Source organism: Lacerta agilis, chromosome 14 (genome assembly GCF_009819535.1).
Source record: "Lacerta agilis isolate rLacAgi1 chromosome 14, rLacAgi1.pri, whole genome shotgun sequence".
In the NCBI taxonomy this organism is placed as follows: domain Eukaryota; kingdom Metazoa; phylum Chordata; class Lepidosauria; order Squamata; family Lacertidae; genus Lacerta; species Lacerta agilis.
In genome coordinates, this window is record NC_046325.1 from 1,316,355 (window position 1) to 1,336,789 (window position 20,435).

Here is a 20,435-nt window from a genome sequence, read left to right on the forward strand (position 1 = left end):
CTGCCCACGCTTCCCAGCCAAAACCAATCAGGTCTCTGCCCCCCAGGCGCTTGCAGTCTAAAAGCAGGACAACCCAGAGAGGTCCATGTTGACCTTGCCTCCTTCTCTCCTCTCTCCTCCTCAGGGTCGCCATGTCAAGACGGGGCAGTTGGCCGCTATCAAAGTCATGGACGTCACGGAGGTACAGTACAGCAGAGCGGGGCCTGGGGGGTGCTCGGTTGGCCCCTCCCCTGCCCTGTTTCCCAGCTGGGCTGCCAGCTGGGGGGGGGCGGAGGCGCAGGCGATGCAGCTTCACTTGGCATCACCTGGGCCAGGAGGCAACCACGCCTGCCCTGGCAGCAGCCCGAGCAAAGGGTGGCTGTTCTCGAGATAATTCTGAGTGGGGAGGGGTGGCGGCGGCTCTGGCCTCCTCTTGACACCCCCTCTCCCTCCCCCCCCCCACAAAAACAGGACGAAGAGGAAGAGATCAAGCAAGAGATCAACATGCTGAAGAAGTACTCTCACCACCGCAACATTGCCACTTACTACGGGGCCTTCATTAAGAAGAGCCCCCCCGGGAATGATGACCAGCTCTGGGTAAGGAGGAGGGGGAAGTGAGGCTCAGGGGGTGGAGCTGGGAGGTGTCTGCTGGGGCTCAGGACCACCTTAGGAAACCCTTGCATCTGCAGGCTGTGACTGGACCCTGGGGGAGTCCTTTGGGGGGCTGTGTGTAGGTATCTTGGTTTATTTGTTTCATGGATTTTCTTGCAGTGCTTGGTTCTGTTCTGTTCTGCCCAGAGTGACTGGGGCAAGCCAGTCCGATGAGCGGCTTATAGATAATAAATTATTATTATTTAAGCCCCAAAAGGCAATTTACAAAAAAGATAAAACAATAAAATTATCAATGTGTGTGTGTTTGGGTATCTATTTATTTCATGACATGTTTTCACTGCTTGATTGCAAACCCACCCGCCACCTCAAGGCAGTTTACAAAAACAGATAAAACTGTGAAATTTTCACTAAACAATTAATAGCAATAATTTAAGGCTTTTGAAAAGTTAAAATTAGCACTAGGCCAAAAGCAGATTGAAGCCCATGCTGGCTTTCTGAACGTTTGGGCAGGCTTGTCTAAACCAGGATGTTTTGGGTACAGTGAAGCCTGATATCAAGAGGCAAAGTCTGTGGATGGTGACCCACTAAAATATCAAGTTCTTGCAAAAGCGGAACAGGGATTATTTCACACCCTTCAACAGGGCCAGTTCTGCAGACCAGAGAGCTCAAGTGGGGTCTTTGGGATGTTGGCCCAGGGAGATCTTGGAGGGAGAGAGGGGGGGTGGCATAGGGTGCACCCCCTTTGCTCGCCCCTGCCAGGAGGGCTTCAGAGCTTATCTCTCTCCTCCCCCCCCCCAACCGCTCTGGGCTTTTGTCTTCCTGCAGCTGGTGATGGAGTTTTGTGGCGCAGGCTCCGTGACAGACCTGGTGAAGAACACGAAAGGCAACGCCCTGAAGGAAGACTGCATCGCCTACATCTGCCGGGAAATCCTCAGGGTGGGTGGGCAGGGCAGAGGCTCCGCTGGAGGAGGGTGGGGGGCAGCCTCTGGGCAGCCCAGTGTGTGTGTGTGTGCTGCGGAAGCTGTGTCCTGGCCGGGGACCCCCTCCTCACGCCTGTCTTCTTCTCTCTTCCTGCAGGGGCTGGCCCACCTCCATGCACACAAGGTGATCCACCGAGACATCAAGGGCCAGAACGTCCTCCTCACCGAGAACGCGGAGGTGAAGTTAGGTAGGTGAAGGGAAGACACACACACCCCCACCTTCATTCCCTCAGTCCCTGTCCGCATTTATTTGTTCCCCTGCCTTTATATCCCACCTTTTTCTCCAAGCTGCGCCTCAGACTAGTGCCAGCTCTCACTCGCCCAGAGCAGCCGTAGCAAAGGGGCTCTTAGTTCTGGTGGCTGGAGTGTGTTGCACCATGTCCTGGGAGACCGGGTTCAGATCTGCACCCAGCCATGAAGCTCACTGGGTGACCTCGGAGTCATTCGCTGCCTCAGCCTCACCTACCTCACAGGGTTGTTGTGAGGACAAAAAGGGGAGAAGGAGAACCAATCCCCCCCACCCCCGCTTTTGAGCTCCTTGGAAGATAAAGGGGCTATTAAAATGTACAAATAACAAATCTCTGTCTGGTCCGAGGTCCTTTCATGCCTCCGTGGGAACAGCTTTTGCATGCCCTCCCCCCTGTGGATCTGCCCCTGCCCGGGTCTGTGTCGTGCCCTCTCCCCCTCCGGGAGCCATGCAGCCTTTGCAAACAGCTGACTCCCCATCTCTCTTCTCCCTCCTGCAGTTGACTTTGGGGTCAGCGCGCAGCTGGACCGCACGGTGGGGCGTCGGAACACGTTCATCGGCACCCCTTACTGGATGGCGCCAGAGGTGATTGCCTGCGACGAGAACCCTGACGCCACATACGACTACAGGGTAGGTGCCGCCTTCCCAAAGCTCGGAGTGCCTCCCTTCCCCCCCCCCAATCCTGCTGCCCTGAAGATGTTCAAGGGACGGAGTCGGGTTCAAGAGGATAAGCGGAGCCCTGTGTCAGGGTCCAGGGGGTCCGCCCAGCCTAGCCCACCCCAGTCTGTCCTCACCGTGGTAGCCCAGGTGCCGAGGCTGCTGCCCTGCGAGGAAAGATGGCGGCATTTGGGACTTTTCATTTCAGGGGGAAGCGGGCGAGAGGTGACACGACAGAAGTTTGCAAAATGATGCACAGGACAGAGAAAGCGGATAGGGGGAAGTTTTCCTCCCTCTCTCGTAACACTGGAACTTGTGGGCATCCAGTGATGCTGAATGTTGGAAGATTCAGGATAGATTTCCATGCAGTGTGTCTTTAAACTATGGGATTCCCTCCCGCAAGAGGCTGTGACACCTGCCATCCCAGATGGCTTTGAGAGAAGCTCAGGCAAATGCATGGAGGAGAAGAGGCCGGTCAGGGACTCTCTTCTGCCTCCATAGACAGAGGCACCCATCCTCCTGAATCCCAGTGGATGGAAACCCCAGGAGGGGAGAGTGTTGCTCCTGTGCTTGGATCCTGCTTTTGTGTTTCCCATGGTCAGCCCCTGTGAGAACAGGATGCTGGACTAGCAGAGCTGTCATTTTGCATTGGGAAATGGCGCTGGAATAAGGGAATTTCCCGCAAAACAGGGAAAGTTGACAGCTATGTGGACTGGATGCGATGCTGGACTCATTCAGCATAAGCAGAATCGGGTGCCCCAGGGTTCCCATCCAGTCCAGCACAGCCCACCCTCCTTGTGGACCATCAGATGCCCCCACCCCCTGGAGGGGAGAACCTCACATGCAGCAGCCCAAACGCAGGAGCAGCCTCTCTCCCCTACTGCAATTCCTAGAGACTGCCGTATGGTGAGGCAAGAGCAGGAGGATTTGTGAAGCCAAAGAGCAGAGGAAAAGCTTGCTGCTGCTGCTGCTCTCCAGGCGAGGGAGAGGGGGGTGAGAAGGAGCAAGAACGAGGGCAGGGAAGGACGAGGACAGGGAAGGACGAGGCTTCTGCCTTTGCGACAACCTTTCTCTGCTTCCTCCCCGCAGAGCGACATCTGGTCCCTGGGGATCACCGCCATCGAGATGGCCGAGGGAGCGCCACGTGAGTGTCTGTGCGGCAAAGCGGGGTGGAGAGAGCGAGAGGGAGGGGCATGCTTGAGGCTGGGATTGGCTGGTCTCGAACCCAGGGCTGGTAGCATCCTGTGGCTCCCTTCAGGAAGGCTGGCGTGTGGGGCTGGGCTTCTCCAGAAAGGGGGAGGCCTGGATTCGGTGGGGCCTTCGGGGATAGAGGGCTCCTCCTTTGCCTTAACAAGCTCTAATCCACATACATGGCAGAGATGTGGGGAAGTTCTGTGAAGGTAAAACATCTCCAGATGTCCAGAGCCAGTTCTCTTCAACCTTTTCATGGGAGATCATGCTAATTTGCAGCTCCATCTTGCAGTCAATGTTCTCTCTTGCCGGCAGGCAGGCTCATAACAAGGAGACCCTGGAAGAACTTAGAGGAGGCTTATCTCACGAATTGGTACCACGCAATATGGCAAACGGCACTTTTGCTGATAAATTATTAGTATTATTATTATTACTGTTATTATTATTATTATTATTTTATTTATAGGATTTGCATACTGCCCTTGATCCGTAGGTCCCAGGGCATAGAAATACAAGATAACAACACAAAATACATAATAAGCACAGTAACAAAACAAAAATCCTCATGTAAAAACATTTAGAACGATAATAGGACGTTAGTCAGCCAAAAGCCAAACGTGCAGAGACTTCTTTGTAATTGAACGGTCCAGCTTTATTATGAACCTGGCTGGAAAAAAATGAAAAGAGAGGGCTTAGTTCACATTAGACAACATTCTGGTTAACATAAACTGTGTTTTGTTGTCTCTTTTACAAATAGTAGCCTGGGAGAAAAACTTACCTGATTGTTATTTTACGTGCCTGGCCCTAAACACCAGCTTTTCGGTTAGGGTGGGATGCTTCATTGCTCACCTGTGCGATGTTGTTGTATGCTGAAAAAATGTAATAAGAATTAGAAAACAAATGAACGCAGTGAAATAAAACGGCCTGAGCCGTGGGGGGCGAGGGGTGGTCCTGCTTCTCACCTCTCCCTCCCTCTCTCTCCCTCCCTCCTCTTGGCAGCCCTGTGCGACATGCACCCCATGAGGGCCTTGTTCCTCATCCCTCGCAACCCGCCGCCCAAGTTGAAATCCAAGAAATGGTAGGTCTGCCGCTGCCCCCCCCCCCACCCAGGAAGAAGAGCCCAGAACTGGGCGCTGGCCCGCCTGGCCATAACAGCTCACGGGCTGCACTTCTTGTGCTCTCTGCTGGCTGGCATCACAGCCGAGTTCAGCAGAATCGTCAAGAGGGGAGGGTACCCAGGTTTTGGCCCCCAGAGGGCAGGGATTGTATCCCGGGCACTTCTGGGCTTTGGGGCTGGTCCTCCCCCACAGAGCAAATGGGAGCCGATTTTGCTTTCCTCCCAGCAGGGTGGGACAGAGGGAGGTTCCTCAGGTGGGGAGGGGGGCTCAGAGGCACCTCGCCTGACCCATTGAGCTCTGCCTGCCCGCCTGGGGAGACTGAGACCTGCCTCGGCCCCCCCCTTCGCAGGTCCAAGAAGTTCATCGACTTCATTGACAACTGCCTGATCAAGGCCTACACCAGCCGCCCCCCGACAGAGCAGCTCCTCAAGTTCCCCTTCGTCCGGGACCAGCCCACGGAGCGGCAGGTCCGCATCCAGCTCAAGGACCACATCGACCGCACCCGCAAGAAGAGGGGGGAGAAAGGTGCGTGGGGCGGAGGGCAGAGGGGGAGCCGAGGGAGGCCAGGGAGGCTGTGGCCGTGATTCCTGCCCTGCAGCGCGGGGTTGGGCTGGAAGACCCTTGGGGGTCCCTTCCAACCCTACCATTCTGTGGGGCAGAGGTAGGGGAGGCATTGAGGGAATGAACCACCCCGCGTACTCCACTGATTTTTGCCTGCGTTGCCTCTTCCGGCAGACGAGACGGAGTACGAGTACAGCGGCAGCGAGGAAGAGGAAGACGGGCGCGGCGAGGAAGGAGAGCCCAGGTGAGCAGGGCAGAGCTGAGAGTGTGCTGGTGGCAGAACAGGAGCCCCCCAACCAGCTCCATTTCCTGGTGGGTTTGGCAGGTGGAATGAAGCGGGGGGGGGGGTCTGGCAAGCCCCTCACTCCACACCTGAACTCTGGCATGACAAAGGGCGTCAGTGGCAGAGTGTCTGCCTTGCCGGCGGAAAGTCCCCGGTTCAGTCCCCTCCGGCAGTATCTCCAGGTAGGGCTGGCAGAGCCTCCTGCCTGAAATCCTGGGGCGCCGTAGCTGCCAGCCATTGTAGGCAGTACAGAGCTAGATAGACCAATGGTCTGACTCTGCATAAGACAGCCTCAATGGCTGTGCCCCGTCCTCCCCTTTCGGAGGCAGCCGTGTTCCTGAATCCCCCTCATTGGAAACGGCAGCAGGGGAGAGCCGCTTTCGCACTCGGGTCCCGCTTGCTGGTTTCCTGCTTGGCAGGGGGTTGGACTGGATGGCCCTTGTGGTCTCTTCCAACTCTATGATTCTATGACGGGCACCTGGTCGGCCGCTGTGAGAGCAGGAGGCCGGCCTGATCCAGCGGCTCACCCTGCCTCCCCTCCCGCCAGCTCCATCATGAATGTCCCCGGGGAGTCGACGCTGCGCCGGGAGTTCCTCCGCCTGCAGCAGGAGAACAAGAGCAACTCGGAGGCCCTGAAGCAGCAGCAGCAGCAGCTGGCAGCCCAGCACCGCGACTCCGAGGCCCACATCAAGCACCTCCTGCACCAGCGCCAGCGGCGCATCGAGGAGCAGAAGGAGGAGAGGCGGCGCGTCGAGGAGGTGAGCGGGAGCGGAGGGGGCGCTGGGCTAAAGTAAACTTGGCAGGCCGCTGTTTCGTGAAAGGCATCGAAGAGGTTTGCCACAAAAATGCATGGGATCATATTGTTAAAAGTTCAAAACAGACATCGGTTAACCATTGTGTGCTGGTCCCAAGGGTTACCCAAGAGGCAAAGTCCTAGTCCGGTCCGTGGTTCGTAAGTTCAGGGTAGAGACAGGCTGAAGCTGGGAGCAGGGCAGGGCATCAGGTGAGGTCAGGATCAAGTACATAGGTCGGGAACTGAGGCAGGACAGGAGCGCAGGCAGGAAAGCAAGGCAGGGTCACAACCAACAGTGCTGCTCCCGCAACCCAGGGCGGGGTCTGGCTAGCTTTTATCTAGAACAGGGTAACAGACAGCCCCGATCCCCTGGCGACTCATTCCCTCACCTCGCCTGGAGGCGAGCACTCCTCCTGCGAGAACTCAGGACTCTCCTTCTATCAGCCCTGTGTCTCTACAGCTCAGGAGACGCCGGTGGGTTACAGGACCCAGGAGCCGCCTCAGCCCCAGCCGGCAGTGGGCCAGCTGCTGGTGAGGACCCCGGCTGATGGCAACGAGGTATCCCCTGCATCTGGAACCAAGGCCGACCCAGGCCCTAGACTCGGCTCAGCTGAGTCTTGTTGCAGGGGAGGCTGAGCAGACTGAGGCTCCTCAAGACCAGGCCCCAGACTTGGTTCAGCCGATGTCCCAGGCGGAGGGTCCGGTGCAGGCTGCGACTCCTCCGGCTCCGAGTCTGAGCCCGGGTCCCAGGCCATCACACATTGTGGAAGGACGTCTTCTTAATTGCCTGCCTTGGCCTGGCGGAATAGAGAAGTTTTCAACAGGCGTTTAGACATTGGGTCTCTAGTGGCAGGGAGTTCCACAGGCTGACGGCACTAAAGGCTCCGTTTCCCATTGCCGTCAAATGTTAAGGAAAGGCTATCCAGAAGTATCCAACATTAGCAGCAGCAGCAGAGGGGTGCTCCGGCTCGGTAGCAAAGCAGCCAGAGTCTCGCAGGGAGGGTTTGTCAGAGAGCGTTTGACGCAGATCAACTTGCAGAGGAGCTGAGGATTTTCAAGGGCTTCTCTGCTTTGACCGAGCTCATTTGGCAGCTGAGCACACAGAGGATCTGAGGCATCAAGAAAACAATCGCTTCGGTTACAAACAGATATAAAAAGAAGGAGAAGAGAAATAATAATATCAGCCATGACAACAGCAGGTTGGAGTACAGAGCCCTCACAGAAAGGGAGAAATATAATAGAAGAAATCCCAGTTGTTCTTGGCAACTTGTGCTGTTCCACCGTCCCGGGAAGCCCTCGCCACGCAAAGTTAGAACTTAAAAGTTGAGGGTAGAGGGGCAGGGCATGGTTTTCCCCGGGGCCGCTGAGGCGGTGGCCCTCAAGTCGATCCCTCCTGGCCCTGGCCTGCCTGCTTTCTCCTGCTGGAGCTCGGAAGACCCTCCTCTGACCTCTCCCCCCCCGCCCCTCTCCCCCCCCCCCCGCAGCAACAGCGCCGAGAGCGGGAGCAGCGCAAGATGCAGGAGAAGGAGCAGCAGCGACGCCTGGAGGACATGCAGGTCATGCGCCGGGAGGAGGAGCGCCGGCAGGCTGAGCGAGAGCAGGTGGGGCAGGCCGGGGGGGGGCTCGGGAAGGCGGTGGGGGTGGAAGCAGCAACAGCAGCAGCAGCCCAGGTGGGCAGGCAGGCAGGACCTGGCAAAACGCCATCACAGCTCACTGGGTAGAGCGCGGGTTTGGGGGTTCCATCCCCGGGTAGGGGCTGGGAGGGGCTCCCCTGCCTGAAAATGTGGGGAGAGCCCCTGCTGCTGGTCAGTGTGGGCCCCAGTGGGTCTGACTCAGTACAGCGCGGTGGCATCTGACGCACATTTAAGTTTTGCGACGAGTGGGATCCCAAGCGAGGCAGAGACCTTAGAAGCTCTTTTTGCTCTCTGGCAAAGGTCTGCTCCCCACAGGGGCTCTGAAAGTATGGGGGATTCTCTATCTGTGTGTGTATGTCTCCCTCTCCAAGTCACCCACCAGCTATGAGGGCACCTCTGAAATTTTTTTCATACCATAAGGTTGTGTATATGCAGAACCCTTGGGACCGAACCCCTGCGTGAGAAGCAGCTGTACCCTATAAAGCAGATTTTCTGTTTTCTCAGCAGGACATTGAGTGCTTTCCCTGGCCCTTCGCCTCCCCTGGCCCACCGCAAAAGGTGCAGGATAAGCAGGGGTGGGGGGGGTGTTAGGGGCGGAGAGAGGCGTTGACTCCTAGAACTGTAGAGTTGGAAGCGACCCAGAGGGGCATCTAGCCCAACCCCCTGCAATGCATTGCCCCACCTCCTACACAGGAAGCCCAGATTCTGCCCCTGCTCCTGGGTGTTTGGGTCTGTTTAGCTTCCATGGGGTGGCAGGTTCTGCGAGGTGGTGGGAGGCCTCTCTGCTGCTGCTGCTGCTGCCACCGCCTCCTCCTCCTCTGCTCTTTGGGTGGCGGTTCTGCCTGGGCGCGCTTTGCCTCCTCTTCCTTCACCTGTTGCCCTCTCTGTCTCTCTGTCTCTTTCTCTCCCTGCCTCTGTCTCTCTTTCTCTCCCTTCCTTCTCTTTCTCTGTCCCCTCTGCCTTTTCCCCCTCTGTCCAGGAGTATATCAGGCACAAGCTAGAGGAAGAACAGAGGCAGCTGGAGATTCTGCAGCAGCAGCTCCTCCAGGAACAAGCACTGCTGTTGGTAAAGAAAAGGAGGGGGGCTTCTTACTGCCCCTGCTGGGGACCCCCCCAAAAAAACCCCACTTCTCCCTGAACTCTGAGGGGGAACCCCCAAGGCCCTTCTTCAGCTGGGCACAGGGCACCGGTGGGGGCAGGTGCTGACCCATTTTCGGGGGGCTTGCAGACGGCTTATGCAAATGAAGGCTCTGCTCTGTTGGAGACAGTGCCGGCTGCTGGAAGCCACAAGAGTGATCTTGTGTTCGAATCCTGCTTGCGGGATCCCCACAGTGGGCATCTGTTTGGCCCCTGGGTAAAGATGGGGACCCCTTTCGGCCTGATCCAGCCCTCTTGGCCTGCTCTGGGAGCCAGGCTTCCCCCCCCCCCAGTGCCCTCACCGGCTCCCCTTCTCCCTTCCAGGAGTACAAGCGCAAGCAGCTGGAGGAGCAGCGGCAGTCGGAGCGGCTCCAGCGCCAGCTGCAGCAGGAACACGCCTACCTGAAGTCCCTCCAGCAGCAGCAGCAGCTCCATAAGCAGCAGCAACAGCAGCAGCAGCAGCAGCAGGAGAAGAAGCCCCTGTACCACTACAACCGCAGCGCCAACCCTGCCGACAAGCCCACCTGGGCCCGGGAGGTAAGCCCCAACGCAGTGGGGTGCGCAAAGAGCCACCAGGCTCTCTCTCTCTCTCTCTCTCTCTCTCTCTCTCTCTCTCTCTGCAAACGCAGGGCAGCCAGAGGGATGGAGCAAGGCAGGGAGAGAGAAAAAGGCAGGAAAGATCTCTGGGGTGGAGTAGGTGGCAGCCCGTGGTTTTCTTCCAGAGGCACAAGACGTTCTGGGGCAGGCAGGGGCTTGAGGGAAACTGGGCCAGCATCTGCCTCCTCGACCTCCTGGGCAGGTCAGATGGAAGATGGAGCCAGCTTGCTTCCTGCCGCTCCAGGGGGTTAGTAACAGTACCGCTCTGTTCTGCCGTGGTTAGACCCCACCCGTGTCCGGTTCTGGGCACCACGGTTCCCGTGTCCGGTTCTGGGCGCCACAGTTTCAGACATGATGGTTGGCAAGGGAAAATAGACGTAGGAAAGGAGAATTCCTGGGTGCCAGGATCCAAGATTGGCTCAAGTGCTCTCTGGTGCGTGAACCCCAGCAGAGATTTAAAATCACAACACACGCAGCAAAGGAAAGCCTGGAAATATAGGCTTTAAACCTTTAAAATATAGCTTTGTGAGTTTGTAAGGAGGTTCCCCTCTTCCCCTAGCATAGAAAAAGACATGTTTAGTAAGTTAGAAATGGTTTACTTGCAAATGCTCCGAAGGTCAGGTTCATGTGCTTTTCCGTACGTCAGCCAGAAAACACAGGCAGTAAAACTTGGCATACCCGTATTTTTCGCTCCATAGGGTGCACCTCATTTTTAGAAGAGGAAACAAGAAAAAAAAATATTTTTCTGGTTTTCCTCCTCTAAAAGCTCTGGGTTTTTGGGGGGGGGGTTGAGGATCAGCTAAAAGTTTAGCAGCTTTTTTTGCAAAGGGGGAAAAGCAAAGAGGAAAAGCCCCATTTTTATGGGGTTCAACTCACATTTCTGAAAAATCTTAAGGAAAGGGAGCCGTTTCTACTGTTTCCAGACAGATAATCTAATCAGCCAGTCCCATGTCGCTGGGGAAACAAACAACCTCCCTCTGCAGCACATTCAACAATGGAGGGGAGGGCAGGGCTGAAAGGGAGCCGGGACTCTTATCTCTCTCCCGATCTCTTGCTGATCAGCTTCTGAGCGGGGTCCTTTCAACACCCCCTTTTCTCTTTGTAAAATAAAAAGCACAATCTGCTTTTGGTCCCTGGGCAATTTAGCTCCAGGGACCACCATTCGCTCCATAAGGAGGAAAAAAGTGTGTCTTATGGAGTGAAAAATACGGTAGTTACAGAGGTAAGTTCCTAAACTATTGGCACAGGAACACAGGAGTGGCTTGTGAGAGCCATGAGGTCTGAGCTTGGAGCAACCAGCTCAGACCTCTTCACACAGTGAGCTCCTCAGGTAGACTGAAGGGGCACCATAGCCTTGATTGCCCCCCTCCCAAGGTAAGGAGGAGTGACCTAGCTAAGCCTGGCCGGACAGCTTGCTCTATGGCATTAACCCATTAATTACCGGTAGACTGTGAGGCTGGTTATCCCACAAAAATGGAAATTGAGGGGTGGGCAGAGCAGGGAAGCCAAGATGATGAAGGATCTGGAAGCCAAGCCTTGTGAGGAACGGTTGAGGGAGTCGGGCATGTTTAGTCTGGTGAAGAGAAGACTGAGATGTTGCCACAACGGCCATCTTCAAGTATCTCAAGGGCTCCCACGTGGAAGGTAGACAAAGCTTGTTTTTTGCTGCCTAAACCAACCGATTCAAATGGCAAGGAGCAAGATTCCTGCCTTGCGCGGGGTTGGGCTAGATGACCCTGGAGGGGAGAGCCTCCCAACCCTGCCATTCTGTGATTCCAGGTGGAAGAACGGACCCGCATGAACAAGCAGAACTCCGCCTCGCCGGTGGCCAAGACCAAACTGGGGGGTCCCGGGCCAGAGTCGGCATCCCAGTCCCGCTCCGAGTCGGTGTCACTCAACTCCTCCCCAGCCTCGCAGACCCCGCCTATGCAGCGCCCTGTCGAGCCCCAGGAGGGGCAGCACAAGGTGAGGGTTTCTCCCATACACCCCCCCCCAAGCGAGCGCAGGAGGACTTGCACAAACACCGGCCAGTCACCCTCACCGCTCATTGCCATCCGCTGCTGCTTCTCCTCCTCCTGCTCCCCCCTCATTGGCTGTGCTTTGACCTCTTTATCCTTGGGGGGGGTGAGGGGGGAGGATTAGCAGTGGGTCACCCCTTGGCTGGGCCCTGAGGATACACGGGAGGAGAGAGGGGGCACGTGGGGACCCCCAGGCCTGCCGGGGGTGGGAATCCAGCAAGCAGCACACACACACACACCCCTACTCAAAAGAGGGAGCCGCACTGTGGTCTAGTGTTTAGAGGGTCCAACTTGGACTTTGGAGACCAGGGTTCAGACTCTCCCTGGTGGGAGGGGTGCTCTTGGGCTCCCAGCCTGGCCTTCCTCGCAGGGTTGTTGTTGTGGGGATGAAATGAGGAAGGGGAGGAGAACCATGGGCATTCTGCCTTCCGGAGGTGGACTTTGAGGGCAAGCAGTGAATGAGGGGGCAAGACTCTTCCCAGCCCCGAATGAGATCTCTTGGGGAGGGCGGGGGAGGCTTCAGAAGAGGGTGCAAGAGGAGGAGGAGGTGGCAGGCCTGGTGGGGGTGCAGCTAGGCCCCCCCTCCCCGCTCTCAGCATCTGCCCCCCTCCCTCCCCCCCGCCCCCCCCTCTCCTTCCGCAGAGCCACCTCGCCCACCGCGTCCCCCTCAAGCCATACGCAGCCCCCGTCCCTCGCTCCCAGTCGCTGCAGGACCAGCCCAGCAAGAACATGGCCGCTTTCCCCGTCCATGACTCCTCCTCCTCCTCCGCCGCCTCCTCCGCCTCCTCCTCCTCCTCCGCCCCATCCCCACCAAGGGCGGGCATGATCCGGCAGAACTCCGACCCCACCTCGGAGAGCCCCGCCCCACCGCCGAGCCGGCCCACCGCCGCCGAACAGCGAGGACCCTGGGTCAGAATGGATCCCGAGGCCCCTCCCAAGGTAACGGCGGAGGGGCAGGGGGCTTGGGGTGTGCTGTGGGGGGGGAGGGGTTGTCGTGGCAAAGCTTAGGGCCTCTGGGGGAGAACTGTGGAGTTGGAAGGGGCACTCCAAGGGGCATTTAGCCCAACCCCAAATTCCAGGCAGAGGCTGGAAGGTGACCCACCGGGAAGGTCTGCCCAAGGGTGACCAATGCTGCCCCAAGAGCTGTGGGGTTCGCTTCGCAGATCCACCTCCCTCTCAAAGTGAGCTTGCTCTTTTCGTGAAACGACCGCATGTGCAGGAGAATGGCCCTGTGGGTGGGTGGTGTGCATCATTTGAACAGCGCATGCACCCACATGCACCCCAAGGTCCCTCCTGTCCCGTCCCCCCCGACACGCCCACCCCATCTCTCGGGGGCTTTTTGATTGAAAGTGGCAGGGGCGTGCGAGTTGAAGACTCTTTCTGCTCTGAGAGGCAAGGAAGGAGGAGCTCAGTTAAGCCAAGCCCGTAGGCCAACTGTGGAACTCCCTGCCACAGGAGGCAGAGATGGCCACCAACCTTAAAAACAGGTCTAGACAAAGAGATGAGGAGGAGGAGACGCCTATGGGCGGCTACTAGCCAGAGTGAGGCAGCCTCTCCTCCCTCCATCTGGGTTCTCAGGCTACTGGCGGAGATGGGCAAGGGTGGCAAACTGCAGCCGCCTCGTGCCACACGCTGCTGCAAGGGTCAGCCCTGACCTTTGGCTTCTGCCCTCTGAATCACAGTGATCATAGAATTGTAGAGTTGGAAGGGACCGCCGGGGGTCATCTAGTCCAACCCGCTGCAACGCAGGAATCTCAACTCAAGCATCCAGAGCAAAACACTCTGCTTGCCCTTGCAGGGTAGGAAACTCGCGTCCCTCTTTTTCCTGATGGGAAGCTGAAGCGGGGAGAGAGAAGCCCTGAGCCCCAAAGGGTCTTACAAGTTGCCCCCCCCCCATATCTCTCTGTCCCCAGACCCTTGTCCTGGTTGAGGAGACAGCAGGTGGCTCCCCTGGGCCCCCCTCCACCCCACTCATGCTTCCCTCCTCCTCCTCCACCTCTTCCAGGTCCCCCAGCGAACGTCCTCCATCGCGACGGCACTCAACACCAGCGGGGCAGGGAGTGGGGGCAGTGCCATCCGGCCAGTCCACGCAGTCCGAGCCAGGTAAGAGGATCCTGAGGTGCCCCGGGGGTCCAGCGCTGCATGCTGGGCCTCGATCCTGAGACCCACGTCTTGTGGGGAGAGGCTGCAAGAGTTGGGGGGAGCTGGGTCCTCTCAGGGAGGGAGGGCCAAGGTGTCTGGGGGGGGGACACAGGACCCAGGGGTTCCTATTTATAGAGGGACCCTCGTGCCAAGGCCAGATTGGACCACAGAGTTTGCCTGGGAATGCCAGCCTGGCGCTATCTTTTGCAACTTCCAGGCAGAAACATTTCTGGGAGAGTTTGAGGCACTCTCTTGTTTATTAACTTGCTTTGTCAAAATTATAAACCTCTTGAGATAGATAGATAGATAGATAGATAGATAGATAGATAGATAGATAGATGAAACATTGGGAAAACGGAATCTGCAGTAAACTATAAGAAACAGATTAAAACATTCTGAACCATTCCGTCACTCTAAGCAGCTGGACAGGCTTTACCTAACCAAAAACGTGTTTCACAGGCACCAAAAAGAGTCCCGTGCAGATTCTTTTCTGCCTGGTGTCAATAGGCAGGGAGTTCCGGAGTGCAAGTGGGATTCATTAGGCTGCTCCTTGTGCAAATCCATGGTTTTAGTTTTTTTTAAATATTGTTTGGCTTTATTTAGGTTTGCAGTTTTGTGTAAAGTCCTTTTAAGTTTTTTTTTTATGCAGCCAACAAATAATAGCAAAATAAGGGTACCTTGGGGGCCAGCGCTCTCTCTCACCCCCCCCCCCCCACCGAACCCCTCCACTTCCAGCAAGCGATGGATCCAGAGTATCCTGAACTCTTCTTCGGGAGGGTTGCCAAGGCTGAGGGAAGCTCCCCCTGACCCACGGATGTCCTGGGGCCAGAGCAGACTTCGCACTGGCCTCCCCACCCCGCACTGCAGGGCAGTAGGCACCTCTCATCCTCCCCCCAGCACAGCCCCCCCCCCCGCCCCCTTGACGTGCTTGTGTGCTCCTCCCCTCCGCAGGCCCCGTAGCAAGTCTGCCTGGCACATCCACATGCAGAGCCGGCTGGAGAGGGGCCCCCGGTGGGGGGGCCCTTCGCCAGCCCCTCCTCCTCCTCCTGCCCCCCCGCAGCCCGCCCGCCGGACCCCGCCCCGGGACCCTCTGGCCCCCGTGCCAAACGCCAGTAGGTAATGACGGAGCCTTCTTGCTGGCCAGCGGGGCTTCCTCTGCGGTGCGCTCCCTCTCTCTCTGCGCGGTGACGGGTTCTCTGCTGCTGTTGCTGCTGCTGGAGGTGCTGGTGGTGGGACAAAGCGATGCGGAACGAGGGGGTGCGTGGAGTGAGTTGGGGGGCTGGGAAGGTGGCCTAAACTCAGTGGGGCGCCCTCTTTCCCCCGCAGCAACCCCGACCTCCGGAGGAGCGACCCAGGCTGGGAGAGGGCGGACAGTCTGCTGCAGTCCGGCACGGGCAACCTGCCCCAGGCTGGCTCTCTGGAGCGCAACCGCATAGGAGGTGAGGGGGCGGCTGGATCTGGGGTGACATGGGGGGGGGACGCCCAGTTCCCTGGGCATTGCTCCTTGGCATCGCAGGAAGCTGCCTTCTACGGTGTGGTCCACACCGGCTGGCGGCAGCGGTTCTCCCAGGCGTCTGGCGGGGGGGCACTCCTGTTGTAATATCAGTACAAGCCGAGCTGCAAGAAGCGAGGCACCTGACTAAGAGTCATATTTCACCCTGTGGGAAATCCAACAATCATTCCACACATGTGATGTCATTGTAATTTACAGATGTACTTTACTTTCAGTTCTGCATCAGGAGATGCAGACGCTTTAATTGACAGCTCTGAATATCTGAGCTGGCTACGCAGAGATATATTCTCTGCACTTTATCTACAATAAAGTAGCTTTAGCCTAAAAGGCTTGTGTGTGTTGTTTTCAAGCTGGGAAACACATTGTGCCCCTGGACTCCTGAAGCCAGAGGGCACGGAAGCTTCGTCCGCCTTGGGGGTCAGTCTCTCAACTTGCCCCCGCGGGAGGTTTTCACAACATTGGTAGCAGATTTTCATAACAACTCCCACCACCCGCAGATGCTTAGTCCATCTGACCAGCAAGCAGTGGCTCGCTAGGATTTCAGGTGGAGTCATAAGGTTGGAAGGGACCCCACCGGTCATCTAGCCGAAGCCCCTGGCACACAGGAATAACCTGGAGAGGCCGGCCAGGATTGAACCTGGGACACTCTCCTTTCACTGACGGTCTGGAATAGGTAGCAAGGCACTAAGCCCACAGCCCCCCCAGGTGAACCACGGCCCCCTTTCCTCCCACACCCAACCCACCCAGCATCCTATGGGTGAAAGGAGCCGGCGCAGAGAAGTTCTGAAATGGTGCCCTCTGAATGCTCTCCTTCGCGATCAGGGCTTGGTGTTTCCGTCACCTGGTGTCAGATGATTGACAGGTGGGGGACAGTGGTCCGTGGAGGGTCGGCCGCTTATAGATCCAGCCCGCTGACCAGATTTGGTTCCCCACTCCTGCCTAAGCCCTACTTGATCAATTGGAGTTGGGGGGGGTGTTTCACAACATCTGTGCCCTTTGGGGTCTCTCTGACACCTCTTCTGCTTCTCCAGCCCCCCTGAAATTGGACAGCTCTCCGATCCTGCCGCCAGGGAACAAGCCCAAGGGGGATGACCACCGGTCCCGGCCTGGGCGGCCAGCGGTGAGTACTCTGAGGAAGGGATGGGACAGACCCGTGGCCCCTTCTGTGTCCGCCTCCCCTCTCGCCTGAGAAGTCCACCCAGAGGGGGCCCACTGGGCTCCATCATAGAATCATGGCACTGTATGTTTGCAAGGGACCCCCGAGGGCCATCCAGCCTAACCCCCCCTGCAATGCAGGAATCACAGCTCGAGAATCCCACCCAACCTCTGTTTTAAAACCTCTCAACGTTTAGTTGGAATCTCAGAAAGTTCTCTGGGATGGGGGGGGGGATGGGATGTTGCACTGCAGCCCCGTTTTGTAGGGAGGAGAGGATTGCGGGGGAAGCCTGGGGAGGGGGGGAAGGAAGCTGGGGTGGGGAGGAAACACACCTTTAGTTTTTGGGCAAAGGGAGCATGTAATCTCTTGGGCCGCTTCTCTGTGGACGGCTCTTAATGTGTGGCCTTCCTTGCATGCTCTTCCTTGAAAGGGTTTTAAACAGAATTTGGGGTTTTCTTGACTCCCCTTTTTCCTCTGGGGAAGGGCATGACTGCAGAGGGTGTGGGTGTGGGTGTTTGTTCTCAAATCCTACCCTCTGACCCATAGCCCAGCCATCTTCCCTCCTGGATTTCTCCTTCTCTTCCTCTCTCTCACTATTGCTCTCTGAAACTTACAAGCGACCAGGGGGGAGGTGGCTGGGGTGTTGACCCCCGAAGGCTGGGGCTGGGGGGTGGGCAGGGGGACAGAGCATAGGGATCTAACTTCTCTGCCCTTTTTCTCTTCCTCTTGCTTCCCTCTTTCCCTCCTTCTGCACGACTCAGAGTTATAAGCGGGCAATCGGAGAGGTTAGTGCCCCCCACATCCTCAGTCTCTCTCTCTCTCTCTCTCTCTCTGCTGCCCCCAAACCACCATGTCCTGCTGCCGCATTGTGAGATCATGAAGTCTTCCCTGATCCCCCTTTCTCTGTGGACATCAACCCCCCCTGCATCTTTACCTCCCCCCCTTGGACATTTCCCAGTCCCCCTTGCTGCTTTCGCTCACAGCTTCTGGCTCGGTTGGGGCAGGGGGTGGAACTGTGGCCTAGAGGAGAAAGGACTGGCAGGCAGCACAGCCAATCGGCCGCCGTTCTATTTATTTATTTACGCCATTTATATAAATCCCCCCCCCCCGCTTCATTGAATGTTTTCAGCCCCAGAGCAGGGAAGCAAACTCACAAAACTGAAACGGAGAAAAGCGATGCGCAAAATGTACAAAATCACGTAAACGGGATCCGTAAGCAACTGAGCACTGAGATGAAATGGGAAATCGTATTTCCAGTTTAACGAATTTCGGGCCTCGAGCTCAGCAGGGCTGGCAGGTGGAATTGCTGGCCTTCCCCCCCCTCCTCCTCCCCAGCTGGTTTGGGCCCCATTTGGGGGTCACCAGCCTCACCCTACGGATGGAGCACCCCGGAATCTCCTGGACTTCCCTCCTCCCCTTTGTGGGTCCTACTGTCAAGTCATTTCCTCCTGCGTCTTTTATGATAATCCATCTCCATTGTGTCCAAAATTCGCCATGAAACTACAAGTGATATTCCAGTCCTACTAACGATTTTAACTGTTTACAATGGTCTTTAAGACATAGCTGTCAAGTCTCCCTTTTTTGTGGGAAACTCCCTTATTCCAAGCCGTTTCCCGCTACTATCCCTTATTGTTGATATCCCTTAAATTTCTCCTTGGGTCCCTGCCTTTCTCAGCCCTGCCTGCCTGCCTGCCTACCTCACAGGACTGTTGTGGGGATTAAATGAGGACTAGGACCAGGGAGCTCCTTGGAGAAAAAGGTGGAATATAAATACCTAATAACAAACAGACAGACAGATATATAAAGAGACGAATGTTTCTCGGCAACAGGTGCTCCGATTAAGCATTGCTGCCCCTAACTGGAGGCAGAGCAGAGCCAACCTGGCCAGAAGCCACCAGTGGTCCTCTCCTCCTGCATGAATTGGCCTAATCCTTTTCCAAAGCCATCCAAGTTGGTGGCCATTGCTGCTCCCTGTGGCAGGGAGTTCCAGAGGTTAACCGTGTGCTGCGTGAATAAGTGCTTTCTTTTCTCTGCCCTGATTTCTCTTTCCTGGGAGCTCTTTCCTGGTGTAGATTAATTTGTTGCCTGGGGGGGATTACCGCGGTGTGGACTGTCCCTGAGAACCGTAGACTGTCCCTGGGATAGGTGAAGGTGCTGATCCCTTATTTTCAAATCCTAAACTTGACAGCTATGCTTTAAGATGAGCTATAAATTTTCCCCATTCCTTATTAAAAAGGTTGAGCGGACCAATAAAGAGAGAGGGTAGGGGATTGAGAGGTGGGGTTTTAGTTGGGGCAGGAGAGGGTGGCGCCGGCTTCCTGCTATGCCTGTCCCCCCAACTGCGCCCACTGGGCAGTCCTCCTGGTGGGGTGGGGGCTCCATTGCAGGCAGGCCCACTCCCATGCAAGCTTGCTTGGTGTTGTTCCCACCTGCTGTCTTCTCTTTCTTTCTTTCTCTCTCTCTCTCTCTCTCTCTCTCTCTCTCCCTCCTTCCTCCTTTGCCTCCCCGCGGGAGCCGTGACCCCCTTCCTCTCCTCTCCGCAGAACTTTGTGTTGCCCAAGGACCGCCTGGAGGAGGCGGCCCCCAAGCCCCTCAAGAAGGCCATGGACTACTCCTCCTCCAGCGAGGAGATGGACTCGAGCGAGGAGGAAGAGGAGGAGGAGGAGGAAGGAGAGGGGGAGCGCTCCGAGCCCACGGCAGACACTCCGGGAACCAGGTGAGGCGAGGGGCCGTGAGCACGCTGGCACTGTTTGGGAGGGCCTGGGTGCACGCAAGGAGGTCAGGGGAGCCCCGTGGTGGCAGGAGGATCAGGGCCAAAGGGCCTCCTGTCCAGTGGCAGTGCTCTTCCTCCTCGTGAGTCTCTCCAAGGGGCTTTCGGAGAGGCCTGAGGTGCATGAGAAGAGCACCTGCTGGATCAGCCCGAAAACCCACCCAGACCGGCATCCTGTTCCCGCAGCCAGGTTGTGGGAATGTTTAGGAATGTGGATGAGTATATATTATTTATATATCTCAATCCCAGCTTGTGTGAGCAAGCTCCAAACTTAGCAGAGTATCATTCCCCTTTTAAAACACAGCAGAAAACGGTTGCATAGGCTTGCTAAAGCCTCTATAAGAAATATATATTCCTGGTATATTCCCCTTGTTCCCTCTTAAAAGCAAAGACACAATACAGTACTGATTATAAGATATAAAAGTTTACTTACAGTCATTGTCTATGAGATACAGTACAGGCTCAAAGAGGCAGATAAGCTTAGATAAATCTATTTACATGTGGTGAAGCTGCTTCCATAGGGGAACAGGCTTCACCTCTGCTTCTCTCAGCTGCAAGCTGAGAGAGAGCATCCTGCTTGTTCAAAAGACGAGGCAAAAAGGAGAGTGTTCTTTGGGATCTGGTTCCCAGGTAAGACCACACCTACTTCTGGTTCCTGTAACTCAGTCCAGGTAAACAGGAAGTTAAGCCTGGAGGACTGAGTTACCTTCATGTCCACTCTAGCAGTGTTGGGTTTGGCTGCTCTGTGTTTACATCCCACAGCCAGGTGCCCATTACGGGAAACCTGCAAGCAGGATCCGAGCGCAAGAGCAGCTCTCCTCCCTCTTGTGGCTTCTGGCACCCGAACCATCGCTGCTTCCATCTGTGGAAGCCGAGCCAGCCATCTCCTCCATGAATCAGTCTGATGTGTCCGAGTTGTTGGCCCTCACTGCCTCCTGCAGCGGGGAGTTCCATAGTTTAACTCAGTTCAGTGTGAAGGACTTTCCCCCCTTTTCTTCTATTCAGTATCATTGGATGCTCACAGGTTCTAGTGTTATGGGGGGACGG

The 20,435-nt window shown here is 56.5% G+C and overlaps 1 protein-coding gene across 10 annotated transcripts in view; it reads left to right on the forward strand.

Annotated features, from left to right (window-relative positions):
- MINK1 (misshapen like kinase 1) overlaps positions 1-20,435 on the forward strand; it is a 52,800-nt gene that overhangs the window by 23,701 nt on the left and 8,664 nt on the right. For 2 of the 10 annotated variants that reach the window (XM_033169098.1, XM_033169099.1), the window contains exons 3-23: positions 125-181; positions 451-576; positions 1,417-1,527; positions 1,669-1,759; positions 2,318-2,448; positions 3,565-3,619; positions 4,666-4,744; positions 5,134-5,309; positions 5,520-5,589; positions 6,176-6,386; positions 7,906-8,022; positions 9,035-9,121; positions 9,517-9,729; positions 11,569-11,754; positions 12,450-12,746; positions 13,813-13,910; positions 14,901-15,065; positions 15,276-15,388; positions 16,494-16,582; positions 17,380-17,403; positions 19,162-19,334. In XM_033169098.1, the coding sequence (XP_033024989.1) occupies positions 125-181; positions 451-576; positions 1,417-1,527; positions 1,669-1,759; positions 2,318-2,448; positions 3,565-3,619; positions 4,666-4,744; positions 5,134-5,309; positions 5,520-5,589; positions 6,176-6,386; positions 7,906-8,022; positions 9,035-9,121; positions 9,517-9,729; positions 11,569-11,754; positions 12,450-12,746; positions 13,813-13,910; positions 14,901-15,065; positions 15,276-15,388; positions 16,494-16,582; positions 17,380-17,403; positions 19,162-19,334 (2,669 nt within the window). The remainder of the gene's footprint in view (positions 1-124; positions 182-450; positions 577-1,416; positions 1,528-1,668; positions 1,760-2,317; positions 2,449-3,564; positions 3,620-4,665; positions 4,745-5,133; positions 5,310-5,519; positions 5,590-6,175; positions 6,387-7,905; positions 8,023-9,034; positions 9,122-9,516; positions 9,730-11,568; positions 11,755-12,449; positions 12,747-13,812; positions 13,911-14,900; positions 15,066-15,275; positions 15,389-16,493; positions 16,583-17,379; positions 17,404-19,161; positions 19,335-20,435) is intronic. The other 8 variants (XM_033169101.1, XM_033169100.1, XM_033169106.1 and 5 more) reach the window with 8 other exon arrangements.